At 46.5% G+C, this 22,263-nt stretch overlaps 1 protein-coding gene across 2 annotated transcripts in view; it reads right to left on the bottom strand.

Moving 5' to 3' along the window:
* RARB (retinoic acid receptor beta) overlaps window positions 1-19,017 on the bottom strand; it is a 182,574-nt gene extending 163,557 nt beyond the window's left edge. Inside the window, exon 1 of one of the 2 annotated variants that reach the window (XM_013975483.2) lies at window positions 18,610-19,017. Coding sequence is in view for 1 of the 2 variants with exons in the window: in XM_005698926.3 (XP_005698983.1) it covers window positions 18,253-18,409 (157 nt within the window). In the remaining variant the exon portion in view is untranslated. Of the gene's footprint in view, window positions 1-18,252 lie in introns of both variants that reach the window. The other variant, XM_005698926.3, reaches the window with a different exon arrangement.

Raw genomic sequence — 22,263 nt, 5'->3', positions numbered from 1 at the left:
CATATACACAGCCAGGTGTAAAAGAGCTGGCGGGAAGCCGCTGTAGAGCAAGGGAGGCTCAGCCCGGTGCGCTGTGACTGTCTGGGGGCGGGATGGGGGAGCACGGGGAGAAGAGGCGTGTATCTGTAGAAGTATGTATTTGCTGGCCCTGATGCTGGCAAAGATTGAAGGCAAAAGGAGAAGAGGGTGGCAGAGGACGAGATGGCTGGCTGGCATCACCAACGCCATGGACATGAGTCTGAGCAAGCTCCGGGAGAAAGTGAAGGACAGGAGAGAGCTGGTGTGCTGCCGTCCACGGGGTTGCAAAGAGTCTGACAACGACGGAGCTACTGAACAGCCACAATGATAATTACAGCTGATTCATGCTGTTGTACAGCTGAAACCAACACAAAGCTGTAAAGCAATTGCTCTCCAATTAAAACATCAAAAGAAGTCTTGATGCTGCCCCTTCCTTCCATCGTCCTGCTCAGAACACTCATCCCTCCTCATGCGGTCCTCCCTAGGCTAAGAGGAGCGGAGCACCATGCCAGCCCGACCTCCTCACCCTCCCACTCAGGTGTGGCTTCCACCCAGCTCTGCGCATCACCCCAATCCGTGTGCACAGACCCCAGAGCAGCCTCCCCAAACGCCTCCTTGCCACGGCAATCTCTATCAGCTTGAGAGCCTTCCACGACTGCTTGAACCGAAAGTTCTAGCACTTTGGATGGGCCGCCGGGGGTGGGGGTGTGCAGACAGATGGGACCGTGATTAAGAGCCAGCAACATCCAGGTGCTGACATGTATTTATTGAGCAACCGGCAAGACCAGACACCGTGCTAAATGCCGAATTAAAAAGAAGTTAGGAGACACTGTTCTTGGCCCACGCAGACGGACAACTAAAAATACCAGACAGCAAAGATGGTTCCCGAGGCTGCCATGGCTGGGCTCGTCACCAGCACACAGAGGCTGCAGCTGCCTTGCCTTTGAATGCTCAGTGACTAAAAGCACACAGCGGGGGCCCAATAAAAGTTGGTGGAAACGTGAGTGTAAGAATGAAGTCTGCGTAGACATGCTTGCCGAGATATCCTGTGCACTATGGAATACGTAATGGCCTTTTCGGCCACTGTCAGCAGCCAGCATCACACATGGTGACGCAGGACCCAGGGGTTTTCATCATATCGCCTCCTTGCTCCCTCGTGGCAAAAGTGTGCAGAAGAGCAGAGATCAGTATCATTATCAGATTTTTAACCTCCATTATTCACAGAAGGGGGCTTCCCTGAGAGCTCAGTTGGTACAGAATCCGCCTGCAATGCAGGAGACCCTGGTGCGATTCCTGGGTCGCGAAGATCTGGAAATGGCACCCACTCCAGTCTTCTTGCCTGGACAATCCCATGGACGGAGGAGCGTGATGGGCTACAGTCCATGGGGCCGCACAGAGTCGGACACGACTGAGCGGCTTCACTTTCACTTTCATTCACAGAAGGAAACTGAAGCTTCCAGAAGTTAAATGACTTGGCCAAGATCATGGAGCTGGGGACCAGCTTGGTCCAGAACTGGCTTCCAGAATCCACCTAACATGATTATAACTGAGAAACAAGGCACTCATTTCTAGTCTAACTGCCCTACTAATTTTTTTTTCAACGTTTTAAGACAAGATTAGCAAACTCTTTCTGTGAAAGACTAGACAGTAAATATCTCAGGCTCTGCAGGACACATGGTCTCTGTCGCGGCCACTCAGCTCCGTGGCTTGCAGGAGGCAGCCGCAGGCAAGTGGGTAAATGAGTGGGTGGGGCATGTACCAATAAAACTTTATTTACAAAATAGGTTGCCGGCCAGATTTGGCTCCTGCTTTAAAATAAATAAAATTATTCCTTCCTAGAGTAAATGCACATGAAAATAAAATATATAAAATCCATGCTTTTCTTTGCTTCTAGGGTAAAGACAGAAAATGATCGCCATATGTCACAGGGATGTGGGAAATATTTTAAGGATTCTAGCACGAGAGTATATATTTATATACACTATAAATGTGTAAGGTCTGCACATTTCCTTCAAAACTAACCTCATGTATACATTTTTATTAGTTAGGGAGGTCAATATGTCTATCGTAAATACATTCGAAAATTCCTTCCTACATATTCTGTCTATTGGGATTATTTATCATGCCCTGTTCTCTGGCCTAGAGCCAGGAGGAATATGGGAGTTTTAATACCTTTAATCCATTACATGGATTTTTTTAGAGCTCCATAAGACAAAATAAAAAGCAGTCTCATGGTCATATATGCAATAAACCTGATATGCCACTTACTATTTCATGTTCCATTTTATATTTCACCTGTGACGGTTTCCAGCTCTGAACGTACAAAATGACATAGTTTCAGCCATCTTTTTGCTCCAGCCTTTTGCTGTTGTTGTTTAGAGAATCCATATACAATAAATTTCACTCTGGACTTTGAGGCGTGATTACTATTTTTCCCCAACACTCTGAATAAGTCCTGAAATAAATGGTCGCTGACATATGTCTTCCAGTATATGGCACTGTGGATGTATTAGGCCACATGACTGTGTATTGAAAGCGGTGTGCATTTCTTTCTAGTTGGTATGTACGTGGCCTCCAAGGAGGGCCTGCCCGGGGACCCACACCTCCAGGGAGCATCACATCACTGGGTGGGCCCTTCCCTTCATCTGGGCTGCCACTTTGATTTCTTTTTGATCAAAGGGATACGGCAAGAGTAACACTGTGACACAGGAGGCGAGATCCCGAGAGGCTGTCTGCATCCCCCGGAATGCTCATTCTGGGAGAAGCCACATGAAGAGCTTAGGGACCCCACCCTGTGAGGAAGCCCACGTCACAGGAGGCAGTGTGAAGAGAAAGGCTTGGGCAGCCTCCAGCTGCTCCAGAAGCCTCAGCGGAGGACCTGGACAGGACATGGAGAAGCCCACTGCGAGCATCCGGCCTCCTGCGGCCGCAAGAGGGGTCCAGCTCAGCACCGCCCGCCTGCAGCCACGGGAAAGCTCCTAAGGGAGGCAGAGCCTTGGAAGGGAGTAAGGCGCTGGGCTTTAAGGCACACCTACCTGAAACTCATTCTACAGTTATCTTTAACTAACGGTGACTACGTGGAGCTACGAAGGGCCTGTGGAAAGAGCCCACCTCACTCTTTCAGAATCTGGGAGACAGTAATCTGACATCACGCTCACTGATGCACGTCCACTTTCCAGCCAGTTACAACAGCGATGGAGCAATTCCATCTAAAAAAAAAGGAATTAGGGAGTTCCCTGGCGGTCCAGTGGTTAGGACTCTGAGGTCGCTGCTGGGGCCCTGGGCTCATTCCTGGTTGGGGAACTGAGACCATACAAGTTACGCGGTGCAGCCAAAAAAAAAATTTTTTTTTAAATAAAAATAATTATCCAGAATTTCTCAGTTAAGAAAGAGCACGATAATTGCTCAGCTATGAATTCAAAGACTGTGGTGATTAAGATAGAATAAGGCTCTTAAAAAGTAAAGAAAAAAAAATCTACTGTAATGCAATGGGTCTGTTCTCCTCCAACTGCTTGTAAAGCTCATTCCTATCCACCTGAGCCCGCCTGTGAATACTGCCTGCCAGTCACCTGCACACACCCTCTTTTATTTTGAGATGCAGTTGTCTGCTTCTTGGGTCTTTATGTTCTTATTTGTTCCTCCAGGGGACAGACTGAATTCTCCTCCCTGTGCTGGACACTGCAGCTCAAACTAATAGCAGAGAACCCTGCAGGTGACAGGCCAGAATACTCACTTGATACTCACTAAAGGAGGGTTTAGAGCACTTGCTCTCGGTTACCTTTCGTGAAACATCTGTTTCATATAAGCCTGTTAAAAGTGCATACATCTGTAAATGACAAGCCCGTGTGTGCACATAATTTAATGAATTAGGACATAAAAAGGAATTGAACAGTAGGGCACAGCAATTAGAGTAACTGCCCATTTTGTTAAAAATACGTATTGTTTCCAGCTTTCACTTGAAAACCCTTTCATTATCCTGTGGGTTCGGAGACTTGCAACCGCGCTCCATCCCTCTCCCTGCAAAGACAATGGGGGTTTACTTCGCAGAGTTGGCAGAGGGAAGCAGCCCCGACATCACACAAAGCTGAGAGGGGGGCCGCGCCCCACTCTTTCCGGCCTCACAGATCCGGGCGCCCGAACCCCTCTGTCTGAGGAGTCTCATCTGGAGAATGGAGCCACAGCAGCGCCCTTCTCTTCGGGCTGTTGTGAGGATGAGAGGACAGAGCTCATTTTACGCTCTTGGCATAATACGCAGGTAACACACACTTCACAAATATGAACCATGACGATGGCGGTTGTTCAATAAAATCAGTCACAACCTGAAACCATTCGAGGGGGAAAAAAACCTTAGTTCAGAAATTTATCTTGGCGGGACAGACTTGAGTTACCAAGGGCGAGGGGTGTGGCGAAGAGAAGGATATGGGGAGTTTGGAATTAGCAGATGCGAACCACTGTGTATATTAATAGAATGGATTAAAAAGCAAGGACCTGCTGTACAGTACAGGGAACGGCATCCAATATCCTGAGATACCGTAATGGAAGAGAATAGCAAAAAAGATATACACACACACACACACACACGCACACACGCTTCCCGGGTTCCTGAGATACCGTAATGGAAGAGAATAGCAAAAAAGATACGCACGCACACACACACACACACACACACACACAGACACAGACACACACACACCCGCTTCCCAGGTGGCACAGTGGTAAAGAATCCGCCTGCCAATGCAGGTAGATTCAGGAGACACAGGTTTGATCCCTGGGTCTAGAAGATCCCCTGGAGGAGGAAATGGCAGCCCACTCCAGTATGCTTGCCTGGAGAATCCCACGGACAGAGGAGCCTGGTGGGCTACAGTCCAAGGGGTCCCAAAGAGTCGGACACGACTGAGCAACTGAGCACACACGCACACACACACACACACACACACGTCACTTTGCTGTACAGCAGAAATTAATCCAACTTTGTAAATCCAACTATATTTCAATAAAAGAAAAATTTTAAACAGCTTTTCTTGATGGTTGACTTGGTCTTACTTCTATGTAACTTCTTCACCCCCTTTCTAGGGATGAACAGAAAAAGGAAGGGTGGCAGGACTGACAAGGTGAATGGGAAAGACGAACAGAAATTCTGTTCCAGAGACAGCGCAGTGAGTGCCAGAGCCCCACGGAAACACCCCCCTCTCATATTTGCGGCCAGTTTTCCAGCTGACGTGTTTATGAGGGCTTGCCATCACCGCCAACATGGCCCTCCCAAGTTCTAGACACCCCCTCAAGTCTGCTTCAGGTGTTTTGAGTGACCCTCAAATTTACAAATAAACGAAAGCAGAGGCCACCTGAGATGTTCTGAGTTTCCAGTTCGTCTTCCCTGAACCGTATTCAGATACCTCCCAAGGACGTCCTGTGCGCCCGGCAATGGCTTGCTGAGCAGCGCAGACACGGGCAGGAGGCGCTGTTGAGAGAGAAAGCACGCACTGTCTAGAACACACACCGAGGCTTCCACAGAGCACAGCCTACTATTCCTCTCTGCCTCCCTGCAGTTCAACATGCTTAAGCAGAATTAAAACCGGCTGGAAAAGGCTGGAAGAGACGGCGTCCATTTGAAACCCATGCAGGCGTGCAGTGCGGGACTAGAACTCGTCCTCTCCCTCACAAGGAGCAGCATTCAAGCCCAGTCCACAGGGATTCTGGGCAAGTCTTGGTTGAGCTCTGCAAAATGCGCATTAGCAAAGTAAGTGCTAAGTCTTTGGCAAGCCCCAGGAAAAACAGTGCCACCCAGAAGGAAAACAAGTTAAACACTGACTGAAATCACAGCCCTCCAGTATTCTGTTTACATTCTCCTGCAGCCTATTTACGGGCTACATAAAGAGATAATTGGAGCTATTTGAACAGCAATAGAAGAGGTGAATAAAGGCTGAAGGAAAAGGGAAATAAAGAGAATGTACAAATATTGAAAAAATATTAATAGCTGAGTTTATACGGCTGTGTCGTTCAATGCAGTAGCCACGAGCCACATATGGCTACTGGAAGTTAATTTAACCAAAATTAAATACAATAAAAAATTCAGTTCCTCAGACACATTGGCCACATTTCAGGTGCTCAACAGCCTCATGTGGCCAGCCATCACTGTGTCAGAAACAGAATTACGGGTGGCTCCCATCCTCGCAAAAAATCTTACCGGAGAGACCAGGTAACTGGGACCTTAAGGGGTGATGTGCCTAAACACCTATATCTGCAGACTTAACCATGGTTAACTGATCAGGTACCACACTAGCTGTGCTGACAGACTGCTATTGTACTGGGAAGACAGAAGTAGAGGACACCGTAGCTGACCTCAAAGACTTCCCAGGTTGCTAAGGGGACACAATCCAGGTGGCTCAGTGGTAAAGCAGTCCAGGAGATCTAGGGTCAAGCCTTGGGTCAGGGAGATCCCCTGGAGAAGGAAAGGGCAACCCACTCCAGTGCTCTTGCCTGGGAAATCCCATGAACAGAGAAGCCTGGTGGGTTACAGCCCATAGGGCTGAAAAAAGAGCTGGGCACGACTTACTACTAAACAGGAACAATGACAGAGTTTGCAAGGTAAGCATTATCGACCCATAGTACAGACGAAAACCATCAAGGCAATGGCGGAAGCTGTGCAGGAAGAGTGCCCAGCTTCACTGCACCACGGGGTCCACACAGGAACGCAGGCAGCATCTACCCAGAACACTCTACATGACGCATGGATAGTCACGTCAGTTCCCCCATCTGCCTCCTCAAAATCTGTAATTCAACAATTAGATTTCAAACAAAAGAAACAGGTAGAACATGGTGTATAAAAATCCCCAATACAGAACAATACACTGCACTTGAAACATACAGTCAGTCCTTCACATCTGCGGGACCCTGCTTCCAGGATCCCTGTGGACACCAAAATCTGTGGGTGTTCACGTCCCTTATATAAAATGGAATAGAATTTGCATACAACACCCACATCCTCGGTATACTTTAAATCGTCTCTACTTATAGTGCCTAATACAACAAAAGCCCGAAGCACATAGTTACAAACGCAATGTAAATACTGTGCAAATAGTTGCCAGCTGTGCAGCAAAATCAAGTTTTGCTTTTTGGAACTTTCCGGAACTTTTTGCCCTGAATATTTTCCATCTGAGATTGGCCCAATCAGTCAATGTGGAACCTGTGGATATGAAGAGTGAACTATTTGAAACCACAGAAATAAGGGCATTATGTGAGGCAAACCACCATCAGGATGATTAATGTAAACTTCGTTAAACAGTCACAGTTTTCTCAGGCTTGTTGTTGCTGTTTACTCACTAAGTTGTGTCTGACTTTTTGTGACCCCATGGACTATAGCACGACAGGCCTCCCTGTCCGCTATCTCCCAGAGTTGGCTCAAACTCATGTCCATTGAGTGGAAGATGCCATCCAATCATTTCATCCTCTGTCGCCCCCTTCTCCTCCTGCCCTTAATCTTTCCCAGCATCAGGATTGTTTCCATAGAATCAGTTCTTCGCATCAGGTGGCCAAAGTATTGGAGCTTTAGCTTCCATAGGTTTGGGACCCTAAAAACAAGCAGATACTGAAAGCAGGTGACAAAGACCAAAATATAAGTTTTTCAGTGTTTCCTAGAAGTTTTTCTTTTCTCTTCAGTAATGGAAGATACAGTAGTGCTCTTTAAGAGGTACCACCGCTGCTGTCCATCTCCAGACGAGCGCTCTGAGCAAGCTGGAAGAACAAGAAAATCTTCTTTCTCATCTCTCAGTTCAGTTCAGTTCAGTTCAGTTCAGTCGCTCAGTCGTGTCCGACTCTTTGCGACCCCATGAATCGCAGCACGCCAGGCCTCCCTGTCCATCACCAACTCCCGGAGTTCACTCAGACTCACGTCCATCGAGTCGGTGATGCCATCCAGCCATCTCATCCTGGGTCGTCCCCTTCTCCTCCTGCCCCCAATCCCTCCCAGCATCAGAGTCTTTTCCAATGAGTCAACTCTTCGCATGAGGTGGCCAAAGTACTGGAGTTTCAGCTTTCACCTCCTTTCAAATCCTCAGTCCTGACTCAGGCTCCTGTGAGCCACAGAGGGACCAGGTCAGCGCAGACTCTGACAACAAACAGGATGGAAGACAGAAGGATGAAGGAACAAACATCATCCCAGCTTCTTCTACAGTTTAAAAGGCTGTGTCTTTTATGAGAGAAATGATGGAATCAGAGGAAATTCTGTGGTCCAGTCCTTCACCTCTCGCCCACCTTTCTCCAAAACCGAAGCACTCCGTGGTCCACACGTGGTGTTATTAGGGCATAAACATTCTGCAGGAATTCCTCACTCCGCTGTCACACTGCTATCAAACTCCCTTTCTCTGAGCCTCAATTTTCTTTTCTGTGAAAAGAGGCAAATCATACCTGCCTCACATGACTGTCTGTGATAATAACGTAGGGACAATGATTAGAGTAGGGTCTCGTCAAGTGTTTAACCCGCCTAAAGAAGGAACCAAGAACCCTACCGCAGCTCCTCAAGTTCTCTAAACCAGAAGACGGTCGCTTCCCTCGGGTTCTAAGGCACGGTGTGATGGCTGCGGTGTAGCCTGGACACGGCACGTGCTCTTGGACCACCCCCCCCCCGAGAGGTGGCCCCACGGGAGCCGGGCACGCCCAGCTGCTCCCCTACCAGCAGGCAGGCCCAGTGACCACGTGCCAGCTTTGCTCCAGCCTTTCCGAGGCCCAGGAGCTTCTAGGCCCCTCTCTCGGCTTACTGCCGCCATGCAGAGAGGCGCAGGAGGGACACGCGGTGATAGCCCAGCTGAGCTCTCTGCCGACAGCCAGCGTCCACTGCCAGCCCCGGGCGCCCAGCCCATACTAGCCCTGCGCAGTGCAGCCTCAGCGGACATCACCTGGAGCAGAAGTTCTGCCCGGCGGAGCCCAGTCCATCCACAAAATACTGAGATAATATCCATTAGATCACTAAGTTTGGGGGGCACTTTGTTATACAGCAAGAAAGTCTCAAAAACAATCAGAAATAAAAAGTGACACAATAGCCCACACGTGGAAACAGCCTGAACGTCCATCAGCAGATGCGTGGATAAAGAAGACGTGGTCTGTATACACAAAGGAATCGTCTCAGCCATAAAAGAGAGTGAAACGATGCCATTTGCAGCAATATGAATGGTCCCAGAAATTATCATACTGACTGAAGTTAAGTCAGAGAAGGACAAATATCATACGATATTACTTATACGTGGATCATTAATTTTTTTAAATGACGTAAATGAACTTATTTACAAAATAGAAAACAGGTTCACAGATTTCAAACACAAGACTTATAGTTACCAAAGGGGAAATTGGGGAGGGGATAAACTCGATCAATTGGGAGTTTGGGATTAACAAACGCACATTATTATACATTAAATAGATAATCAACAAGGACCTACTGTAGAGCACAGCGAACTCTACTCAATATTCTGTAACAACCTATATGGGAAAAAGAGTCTGAGAAGGAATGGATGCACGTATGTGTATAACTGATTCACTGTATACCTGATTTCCCATACATCTGAAACTAACACAGCACGGTGAATGAACTATACTCCAAGAAAACTTTTTCAGAAAGAAGTGATTTTTAAAAGAAATATCTAATCAGACCCAACCCCCTAAAAACATTATTTAACAAACACTCCAGAAACATCCTGTGAGTCTTCAAGAAGCAGGTTCAGAAGGTATGCCCTTATTCCATTGCAGAGGTTAAAACTCTGCTTTGTAAACTGCAGTTACAACGTACCTACGGTGGCTACACCCAGAAAAACCTCTTGCCTGCCTCTTGTGACAAAAATGTGTAACCCGCGTGATCCTCTCCTTAGGCACGAGCTCTGGTTCTCAGTGGGTTTAGCTCTGTCTGTAATCAAACCCACTTCCAAAGCCCCAAGGACATCCTTGCGTTTGTGTCACCGTGGGGCCCTGTCACGGTGGCGTGTGTACACAAGTGTCTCCTTTACATGCAGAGTCCAAAGAGCAAGGGAGGCGTGGACTTCACCTTGGGGGTCCCTCCTCTGCCACCGGGACATGTCGGGGGGAGCCTGGCATATGGCACACACCCAAGAGCTGTTTGATGAACAGGCCTTGGCAAGACCTAACCCATCCCTGAATGACAGAGCCCTGGGTGAGGCGTACAGTGACAGCTTCGAGGGTGACCACGCTCAGGAGTAAAAGTCAACTGTCTGCACTTGTTCAGGGGCTTGGTGAATAGATGCTACGGCATCGAGACCACAGCGCTATCCCACTGACATGGGAAGTACTGTCCCCTCGGCGACAGGCCCCAGACAGAGGAACCATCTCCCTCAGGAAAGAGATACCAGCTCGGCTGGCACCGTGGCTGTTGGCGAAGGCAGGCGAGTCACAGCCTTGTGCTGAAAGCAGAGGACGACGACTCAGGGACCTCCGTGTGTCTTCAGGGCAGGGAAGAAGCCTCCTTGACGTTATCTCTGATCTTGCTACAAATCCTGCGATGTCCCATTCCGTGGCTATAGAAATTGATCCTGTGTCCAGACAGGCTATTCCTCCGGCTAGGCGCAGCGCGGGGACCGCAGGTGGAGAGGTGCTCAGAGTTCTATACGTGCCGGGCAGGCGGAGAGGCCGCTGTAAAATTCTCGGAGTAACGACCCCACAGCCCCAGGGCTGAGAGCCAGGAAGTCCCTCAGCCCACCTCTCCAGAGCGATCCCCACGTACAGGTGGCAGTGGAACTCCTGGGAGGCTACTTACAACCTGTGCCTTTAGAAACCCGTGGCCCACGCAGCAAAAGATGACTTTTGCATCCTGCAGCTTTCCCAGCACATCCAAACTGGCTCGCCGTGTCTCTGCTTCCTATTGTTCCCTCTTATAAGCAGGGCCCCAGTGAACAATTAGAGCTTTCAATAAATAATCTCTAAGCACATTCATTTGATTGACTGTTATTTGATACAGCAGTTAGTTTCAATGGGGCAGTTAATATTGATCACATAAAGTACTCCAGACAAACATGAAACAGTTCCAGAACTCCATGGATTATTACCCTTTATCTGCCAGTCATCTGGGTTACTTGTAATGGTCACGGAATTTAAAATCAATAATAACAATTAGTGTTCTGTACACCAAACGGATGGATCATGGGAAATGGGTTTTCCTAGAAGATCAGAGGTAAAATGGGCCTGTCCCTTGGAAGGCGGCTCTCTGGATTTCCAGTCCACACTTGGCAAGGTACATCCAGCCAAGTCTTCAGCACAGGCAGCAAGCAAGAGAGCACTGGATTTAGGAGACGTGATCATAAAAACGCAGGTGAGACCCCTGACAGTCTTAATCCAAAAGGATGAATCGTAAAAGATAAAAGTGATCAAAATGAGTGCTAACAAACGCAGTAAAATTAATGGGACCGGCAATATTCTTCCTCTGAGAGACGCTTCTAGCTACCTTTCCCCACTTCCGATTCATAGGCATTGATCATGATTTTTTTTTTTTAATAAAATGGCAACAACAGTATTTTAGCTCCATGGCCCCACTACTGTAATGTCTGGATAATTAAAAAGCAGCAGAGAAATGTTTCATCGTTAAACTGTAACCAGCACACTATGTGAAATCATCCATCCCAAAGACTTGTTTTTCATCAATTATTTGTTATTTATCTGATGTAAATATAAGAAGGACTAATTAAAATGTATGCCTTTTTATACAGCTTCTTGTCATTAAAGCCAATGAAAGCATTCTGAGGACCATAATGAAATAATTATGTTTGCCTTTAAGAATTCTCTTCAATAACACATGGCAGTACTGAGCTAAATTAAAACATCAGGAACTAAATTTCGCTTGCCTCCATTTCCATTTTAGTTAATTATACCCTCAAGCTTTCCAATAGGCCAGACCCTAAAAAATCTTTTGAAGCTGAAACAGCCTTTTTGTAATCAAGAACTTAAATGACAAGACAGAGGTACTGTAGCCCCTAAAGCTTTAACATTTTTGAGACAAGGGATTTACTACCGAAGTCTTCATTTGCTCTGAAAATTAGAGAAGTATTAGGATAAATGTGATTCAAATCTTCATTTTCCAGTTAGCTGATGCACTCGTCTCAGCTGGTCTTATCTGCATCATTTCTACCACAGTATTCTAAATTTAGCTATTTTTTGATAATTTAATCTGTGACCAATATTAACTGATCAATATCAACAACCACAACAAAAACATTTCACTATATCTGAGTCAAATTAGGAGAATAACTCCTTATTCAATACTAAAACCTTAAAAAAAAAAAAGCATAATCTTTAACAGTAGACTATGATGGCATGAACTGGAAACAATCAACTAGGATCCTTTCATTAGAATTTGACCTTCTCCAAACTTCAAATTGCAGACACTAATAAAGGCAAAAAACAGTAAAAAAAAAAAAAAATTTCCCCTTAAATCGAGTTTAGGAGAAAAGGACGAAGGAAAGAGGAAAGGAAAACTGCCAGGCGGTGTCCTGGCTTTAACTGCTGTCAGGTGCTGCTGATGGGGGTGGGAACTTGGAGTTTAGAAAAGTAAACAGGAGTCCCAGGGATTAACTCTGACAGTGTGAATTCCCGCCCATTTGGTTCTACGTGGGGAGTTGGCAGGATTCACGGGGGATAATATTTTGGTGCCTGCTGGATAGACCGTCTTAGGCGACATCAGAGGGAGGCTGTTCACAGCTGGGAAACGAATATCCAGTGCATGACAACCTAAAATTGCGATTATAATCGAGAGTCTGCTCTTACTAAACCCCCGCCCCGGCAAGCTATTCTTTGTTCTGTTCGGAGAAACCTCCTTTGGGGAAGGAGGGACACCGTCACCCAGGATCGGCCCTGTTCAATTAGCTCCCCGCCCCCCCCCAAGCTGGCCCGGCTTCACTCCATCAGCCGGGGAGCCTGTGCCCCGCCAGAGGAAACGCTCCTCTGGGCGGGGTCACCGCCTGACGTCAGTTCCTGTTATCCCGCCTTATCGTGCTGGGGACCAGGAGTCTTATCTTACTGAAAGGCCCCCCCCTCCCGGCTCCCAACCCTGCCAGGCCAGAGAAAAAGCAAGTCAGCGGTTCCATTGCCTGCTTGAATTCCCACCTAAGCAGCTCTGGGAGCTCCAGACAAATAACAGAATACATGCAAACACATACTCTACTGCTGCCTGGGTGGAGAGAACTTTTTGCAACTTTTATTTTTTATTCCTTAGAAGGGGTTCAGGGGTTTGGAGAGGGCGGGAATCGTGCGTCTTAATGATGAAGGAAGGAGGCAGGAAGGAAAAGAGGAGCGTCCCGGGCAACATACTGAGTGATGAGGCTGTTATTAGATCTTACAGATGGGCAGGCTATCTCATCTCCTATTTAACAAGAGGTGCTTAGGCCAAGCCACTCACAGACAGGATGCTGATAAATCTGAAACTGGAGTTAACTCTCCTCTCTCCATCGCCTCCACCGTCAACTTTTTAAGAAGAAGCTGGCTAAGAACTGTTACAGCTTTGTACACAGGGATTTAGTGTGTAATTCCACTCCTCCAGTACTCCCAATACACAGACTTGAGGCATCAGAACCTTGGTCATAGTACTTAAATCCATATTGCAAGGGACGCCTTCTAGTTACAGATCTGCGCTTTGCCACAGAAGGAACTCACGTTCAGAAGCACGACCCAGCAGCGTGGGCGATCTGCCGTGATAATGGAAAAATTAAGCTGTGAGTGAAAGTGCAGTTACCCGACCATAGGATCCAAACAAAGGCTTTCTGTGCGGCTCCTGGGTTCAAGGGGCAGCGCTGGGAGATGTCGTAATGCTGGGGTATCTGGCATAGTTCTGTGACTTCTGTGGGAATTGTGGCAAGCATATTTGAAAGTGGCTTATCCTAGAAAAGCTGAGATGTATGATAGCCATAACTACCCTGTAATTTGAAAGGCAAGATTCCACATTAATACCTTTTAGAAAGATTTTCAGCCAAGATTTTTCTGATTAACTTTCATCAAAAAAACTCCCATTCCTGAAATAACTATTTAATTGATAGTTAACTGAATTTATATGAGAACATTTAAAGTATAAAACTGTCATTTAAGGATAAATTTATTGGCACTTATACATAACTCAAACCCTATGGAAGATTCTTTTTAAGATGCCCTAAAATGAACATGGCATTTACTATTTTGTAAATCCTATTGGACTCGAAGGGTTTTCTGTTTTGCAATGTGCTTTTACATCTTCATCTTCCTCTCAGTAATTTCTTAGTTTAAAAAATCCCCAGCCTTTAAAAAACTTTTCATTTTATAAAGATTACAGACTCCTTGAGTGCAGAATTTATAATCTTCATCTACTATGTATTTCTCTTCTGAGATCGTCTATTGATTACATTCCACAAGAATGTACAAAGGAGAAAACAGTAAGATTCTCTTTCCTACTTAGCCATCTCAGGGGCTTAACATGTTGACGGGAAATTATAAGAACCTGATATCCAGAAGAACTTTCTTTTCTGCTTTAAAGCAAAGTTCATGATGATACTGACTGGTTCTATACACATGGTCAGAGCCAGGCCTCAAAAATGAGGAGAAAAACTTCTGATTCAGGTCACCTAACCTATCAGAAATTGCCATTCTGATCATTTATCGACTAAGAAAAAAAAAAAAAAACCACAGGAAGGCCTGTGTGGGTGTGAGGGCTTTGCATTTGGGCTGCAAAATCCAATGCTCCCCGGCGTTTTCCCATCCATTCCACAGCCCAGGTTTAAGGACACTCACGTCTCCTTCTGGTGTTTCCACCTACTTTTTAGAATCTCCCCTTTTCTGGTAATAACATTTACTAATTCATTTTTTTCCAAGTTGCACATCAGTGCCTCCCTACCAGAAGTGCCGACTTATCTGCATACTGACAAAATTGTAGTGTTGTTTTCTTCCTACGGGGAAGGAAAACTTAGTGAGTCTTCCACTTGCTTTCCAACAGACCTATCGTGCACTCCCTGAGATGTAAGCAGAATTCCCCTTTCTTCTCTTTTTTCTGATGCTGTTGGTAACCACTGTCATGCGGCAGAGAAGCAGAAAATTATGTCCTACTTTAGAAAAACAATTAAGCCTTTTCACTGAAATATTTATTCAAAACCCCATTCAATTCATACGGTGGCTGTCAGGCTTTATTTAGTCTCTCTTTCAGAGGGTATCTTTGATTCTGCCACTTTGACCCCAATTTATATCTCACTAGGAGAGGATTTAGATACTGTTTAGTACCGAAAATTCAGGTCCCGGCACTTTGGGAAGGGTACTTCTTTCCTTCTTTCATTGTACATTGATAGTTTGTTTTTAAAAACAGATGATTTCTCCTTGTTGGGGAAAAAAAAATCTTTTCTCCTTTGTTTTTTGATGTGTTGAGTAGGGAGAAGACAGGGAAAGGGGCCAAGAAGTTGTCACACTCATGATTTCACTGAAAGCAACTGCTATATTTAGACCACAAATATTAGGATTTATCCTATGCCCACTGAGCAATTAATGCTGAAAACATCTGGAGCAGCCTAAACCCAAGATAATCCAGGAGGCATCTGAATAGAAACTTAGTGACTCCCAACACCTCCAGGGGCAGTCTTAAATCGTATTATTCATACCACATGCCCTCAGTAACTCGCTACTCCTGACTTTGAATTTTTAGAAGCAATTCACAGGCCGTACTCCAACCGACAGCTGGTTGACATATCACTTTTCTGTCTTTAGAATTAAAAAGGAAAATAAAAAGAATATTCTAACACCTTTTAAGGAATGCTTCTGGTATGGTTTACATTCAAAGGGTTTACTCCAATTACTACACATACACAGACACACACTCACACCATAAAAAAAAAAATAATAATAAAAAGTAGGGATCTCAGAGTAGAAAATAGTTTGGGTTAGAATTTCGTACTATTTTTTCCCCTTCTTGCCCACTGCTTCCTCTCTGTTAAGAGCACAAACAGATCTGCTTCTTGTCAAAACAGTCATTAAGTAAAATGGAAAAGGCTGCGGGGTTTTTTTGTTGTTTGTACTTACACAAACGGAGCCCTAATATGCTTTTACTTCAAAAGCCCTAACTGGCTGCGCCACCCTGAGCCAAACACCGCATGGCAGAGCTTTGTTAGAACTTTTATTTATGCCTAAAAAATGCAATCACTTGAACAACTAAACTGACCCATCAAAAGCCCTCCAACTCTGCAGGGGCATAAGTGATATTTACATTCTATTCGTGTAACCTGGAGTGGGGGGTGGGGGTTGAAACCCTTGTGAAACTGACCACAGCAAGCACTAATTGCCCTGCTTACAAAAATAAAGACACTGGAATTTTTGAAATCCCTTTGTCAGATGCCTTTATTTACTTTTTTGAAGGCAAGTTTCTTTGATTAGCTGGACTTTGCTGTTATCAACACTTCTTGCTTATCGGCTGGCCCTAGGTGAATGACACATTCACCACCCGCTCTCCCCAGATAAGGCAAATCCCTTGTTTAACTTGTTCAAGAACAAACAAAGCTTCTCCCCCAACTCCTGCAACTTAATAGGCACTTTTGGAGGGTTAATTACAAAAGGAAGAATGTCTACTTGTAAAACCTCTATTAGGTCTAATAGCTTGACGCCAGGATCCCAGCATTCTTTTTTCCTTCCTTAAAAAACCTTTCATTGAAACTTTCTCTCACAAGAAAAAAGTTTGAGACCGCTCTAGTTCCCTGAGATTCCAAATGAAACTGTTCATACTGTGTTAATTGCTACAGAGGGATTAAAAGATCCCTTAGTAAATTGGAAAATTATTTTGTAACAATTTATTTGAGCTCTTCAGAAAGAAAACAGGCACCAGGAAAGTAAAGCCATTTCAAGAGCAGCTAACTGAGGGCACCTTCTGAAAAGATATATATATATATATATATATATTTTTTTTTTTTTTCCTACCCTGGTTATGGCTCTACGAAATACTAATTCAGACAGCTAGACTGTTGGCATCAAATGGTTATCGATTTTTCAGCTACAAACCTGTTGATTTCCTGGCCCTGGAAGCAAGTCTTTATTCTTAAGAAAAAGTTTCAGAAGAGGGCGGTTTAAATCTTGTCATTGTCCTCTCTTCCTCTCCTTTTTCTTCCCTTTCTTTAGATAAGCCATCATGTTATTAGGAAAACTCAATTTCTTCCAGTTAAACTTTGACCTCTTTGAAAACAAAGATTTAAAATGTCATTTTCAGGCTAATGCTCCAATGAATTGTCAAATAAAGTACTAAAAACATTTTGATAGATAGCGGGGCCATTTATCTACATCACTGTCAGGGCGGCAATGCTTCCCGCAGGCTCCCACTGCAGACACCCGGAGGTGGGGTTTTCTGGGACTGCTGCTCATTTCCCAAGCCTGCAGCCAGGCTACTGTTGACCAGTGCGGGCCTCGGCACCCCGTCAGCATCAGATAACCAAATAGTCAATATTTTTTAAAAAAACTGGGCTACCCCACTTATGTTTCCCTTCCTTTAACCAACGTCCAGGTTCCCGGCTGAATTGCAAGATATGGAAATAATGGATGGCTCAGCCCAAGGGGTGTTCATTGCCAGTAGTTTTCTAGCAAAACAGCAACTTCTTAGAGCAACAAAGTGACTTGGAAAGGTGGCAGCGGGGTCAATGCTAAGAAATATTGCCTTTCCTCTGCAAGGAAAACATTGGAGGCAGCAGCTTTAACTGGTGGTTTGTGAACTTCAGGAGCAGCAGCCACCTCAATTAGGCCAAATTCCTTGCGAGGAAGATGTCATATTTTAATTACTTTGGATTGTTGAAACACACAAGGGGGAATATATATATATATATATATATACACACACACACAGCCAGCAGTCAATCCAAAGAACAGCAAAGTGAAATTCCCCTCTGCATACATCTCAGTAAAAACTGTACAAATGTGTCAAACTGCCTCACTTGAAGAATGTTTCAAAGTCCTGTGGTCACCCTCTACTTTTCCCTTCTCCGTGCCCACATTTTTTTTTTAAACACTATTTTCAAGGCACGGTAGGGTTGGTAAGGAGAGGAGCAGGAGTCTGGAGGGGTTGTTTGGGAAGAAAACATCTAACAGGAAATTTTCAGCAGAGGGAATCGATATGCACACCAGCATAGCACACCCTTTCAGCATTAAATCATTAAATCCTTTGTCTGGCTAGCACTGCAGTTTGTTTCCAGTGTCTTTATTGCATGCAAGAGAGACAATTTTTTTTTTTTTTTCTGGGTAGAAGAAGGGAAAAAATAAACCTACATTGAGCAGTGTGCCGATGCTGCCATTCGGTTTGGGTCAATCCACTGAAGCATGCTTTGAGAGCCTTCTCCTGGAGCATGCAGGAAGACGGGCTCGCAGTGTAGAAATCCAGGATTCGCCCAGGACTCACTGACAGGACATCCATACAGTCAAACATGATCTCCCCTGCACCGAATGTCTGCAAAAGTGCTTATCCTCTAGGTGTGGAGGCAAATGGCATAGAAAAGTCCACCCAACTCCATCAAACTCTGCCCCCTTTTTGGCACGTAGGCTGTTGGTCTTTTTCCCAGCCTCGAATCATGAATTATGACAGACAAGCCAGCTAAAAGCCTGTAATTGATCCAAATGATCATTTACCATTTTCCAGGCTTGCTCGGCCAATCCAGCCGGGGCGGGGGGTTCCCAGAAAGATCCCAAGTTCTCCTTCCAAGCGGACGCCTGCAAAAAGCCTTCGGAATGCGGTGCAGCTCCTACCCGGACGGTGCCCAGACCAGCCCTGCCCGGCTCGCGCGCGTCCTCGGCATCCGCGTCCTCGGGCGGCTCGCGCGGGGACTCTGGTCCCCCCTTTGGCAAAGAATAGACCCTCCTGCCTCTGAACAGCTCACTTCCTACTACTTCTGTCACACAGAATGAAAGATTGAATTGCCTAATATATGCGAGTGAACTTTCGGTGAACCCTTCCCGGGCTGCTAACCTTCAAATGACCCAGCGAGTCTGACATCACCAGCTCCCAGGATTCTCACAGAGCCGAGCACTCCCAGCAGCCCCGCCGCGCGGGCGGCCCGCGGCCCGGGCGCGCGCTCCTCCCGCCCCGCGCCTCCGCTCCGAGCGCGCGGGGCCGGGGCCGGGGCCGCTGGGAGGAGCGCGCGGGGCCCGGGCGGCCCCCGGGAGCGCGCGGGGTCGGCGCCCCCGGGAGGAGCGCGCGGAGCCGGAGCCGCGGGGAGGAGCGCGCGCGGAGCGGGAGACACCGGGAGCACGCGGGGCCGCGAGCAGCCGCGGAACCGGGACGCGGCTCCGGGCCCGCCGCCCGCCGGCTCCCGCCCTTCGCGCCCCGGTTGTCGGGGGCTCCGCTTGGCTTCGCGCCCCCCCTCGCCCGCCCCCCGACCCAGCCCTGACATTCCTCGGTGCGCCTGTCCGTCTGGTAAATGCCTCGTAACGTGAGTGTTTTTCCACTCCTGCAAAACCACCGCAAGCCCTAAACTGGAGCACGGAGAGGAGCCGCCCCTCGGGGAAGCCCGGCTCCAGAAACTTTCCATTTGACAGTCTTTTTCTCTCTGTCCCTTGCGGGCCAAAGGGGACTATATTGGCTCGGAAGTAAAATTCCGGCTTTCTGGACTCGTTTCGTAAAAACTGTCCTGAGTCTACACGCAGCATATGAAGGAGCCGAGAAGGAGTTCCTCCCGCCCCAAACACGCGCAATCACGCAGATATGCAGGGTTTCATAAAACACTGTGATCAAGAGTGTGCGTGCGGGAGTCAGACTGAACAAGGTTCCAATCCAGCTCAACCTCTGAGCAGCTGTGTGACCTGGGACAAAGATCTCACCTTCCGGGGCCTCAGCTTGCTCATCTGTAAAATGGGAATATAGGACTGTCGACACCAGTGGGTTGCTGTGAGGACGAAGAGCAACGGCGCTTGCGCGGCCTACAGCACACATCTCAGGACAGTCAGCTGTGACTCTTCTCAGGGAGGCTCAGGGCTGCCCGAGGCCCACTGCTCAGAATCAGAACTAGAACCCAGCTCCCCGGAACCCCAGGCCTGAATGAAAATCACTTTTCTGTTCTGGAATAGCGGGTGGGTGACCCCTCTCACCACACCCGCCACTCCTGTACCCCTTCCCCGACTCCCACCACCGCATAACTCAATGCAGATTTTGAGAACTGATTGTGTCAAAGTTTTCTATTTCCAAGGGCCACTTTTCACCGCTCCTAGCCCCTCCGAACTTGGCTATTTATTAGAAGATAGTCATTTTAAGAAAAAGGATTTTTTTTTGGGGGGGGGTACATCTCCCACACCGACCGGGGGGAGGAAAAGCTTTTCAGCCATCGCTGAGGACGACAGACACGGTGTTTACAAATACACCCAGGCAGAGAGCTGTTAAAGGGAGAGCCAGTCCACCCTGCAGCCATTTTGCACAACTTGCTTAAAGGATGCAAGGGGACGTCAAAGGAAAGCAGCTCCGGGAGGGATTGAAACACCCTTCGTGATCCAGTGCCCCTCCACTCCGGCCCGCGGGTTCTCTCACAAAGCAGGGAGGGCAAGTGGGCGGGCAGGGGGCCGGCTTCCTCGCCCCTCCCGGGGAAGGGCGGCTGCCGGCTCCTTTCTGTGCGCGGGCTGGAATGCGCACTGGCATCCAGGCCTTTAAACAGCCTGCCGGGTACCCACCCCGTGCTGCTTGGCTAGCACAGTTGTTAAGTGGCACTCATGGCGTAACATGAAATCTATGCCTTGCGCACACTTACCAAGTCAAAGACCCTTTTAGGAAGGTACGTTTGAACAGTGTTCAGCCCAGCAAGCTCAGCTCCTGCAACTGAAAAGTCTCGGGTGTTAACGATTTTGCTGAAACTCCATGCTTGTTACTCTCTCTTTTTTATATGGTCATCATTTTGTAACAGACCTTTATTATAAGAAATCCTTTAACTACAAAGAAAACACCCATTTTAAGCAAGGAGGAGCACAGAGGAATTTACGAAACATTTGGTAACACTCCTGTCATGAAGAAGGTTGTAAAGATACACCAAGCACCACGTCCTGTGCCAGTTGTGCCAAGGTGGGCCACGACTTGGTGACTAAACCACCACCACCATGAGACTTACAGCCCCAAATGCTGATTTAAGGTCCTTAGAATTCCTTGGAAACTGGACTTATTTTGTACAAGATGGGTGAAAAGTCCTTGGCGGTGGGGGGGGGGGGGTGTCCGTGCGCAGCTATATCTAAAGTGTAGCTGAAAGAGCCAGGTTAGAAAGAAGAACCCGCCCTGTCCAGGTTTCTGCACGGGTTGCCTATGGCACTTAGAACTTGCTCAGCATCCTTCCAAAGGGTCGGGTGCACTGTTCTCAAGGTAGTGAACTTGGGGACAGGGCCTCCCCAAATTCTGTTTACTCTCATTCCTTAAGCTACAGTTTCAGCCTCATCCAGGAAGGGAGGCAACTGTTCCCACATTTCTTTCCTCAATACTCTGTCACGGCACAAAAACAATAACAGGGGTGTGTGTGTGTGTGTATGTGTGTGATTTGGAGATTGGTATTTTCTTAACGGTGTGTGTGTGTGTGATTAAGAAAACTATGTTTCTATTCACCTTGGAACCCAGTGTTCTTAACTGTAGAGAAATAAACTTAAGGCTTGAAATGAATGATCAGTGCTTAAATCCTTGTGCATAGGATATTATGGGTTTTTTTTTTAATATAGTGCAACAGTATTCACTAATCTATCATTTCTCATCCTGAAGTGACTAGGTGGATAGCAACTCTTAGAGTTATTATTTAATCCAAGTATAATTGAAAAAGCAGCCCCTAAATTGAACCATGCATTTCTTATCATTTCTTTGTCAGTAAATAGAATTCTTATACTTGTTGGAAATCTGACTTTTCCTTCACATTCTTCTCCTTAAGTAAAATTAAGGAAAGATACACAAATAGCCACAGTTCTTTAAATATATATCTGTGCACCATAAAGATTAATGAACAGGTAGAAGGTGAAAAATGGCCTAGTTAATTTGTGGATAATGAAATTTAACTTACTGACACCTATTTTAAACATTAACCAAACAGTTACTTGGGAAGAACCCTTTCCCAAATATGCTCTTAGTGAGGCATAAAATAACATTCGGATACGTGTCACGGCCTCTGTGTTCTTTGTGTTTGATCAATGATGAAAGGAACGCTAATAAAAGTATTCCCAACCACAAACAAACAGAAAAGCAAAGTTTGAGCCCTAAATTCATTTTGTTTCAGAGTAACTGCATATTTGTCAGTGTGACACAGCACATTTGAAACCCATAATCATAAAACA

This window comes from Capra hircus, chromosome 27 (genome assembly GCF_001704415.2).
Source record: "Capra hircus breed San Clemente chromosome 27, ASM170441v1, whole genome shotgun sequence".
Classification (NCBI taxonomy): domain Eukaryota; kingdom Metazoa; phylum Chordata; class Mammalia; order Artiodactyla; family Bovidae; genus Capra; species Capra hircus.
Note: the sequence above shows the minus strand (reverse complement) of the source record. Positions and strands in the feature narration are given on the sequence as shown.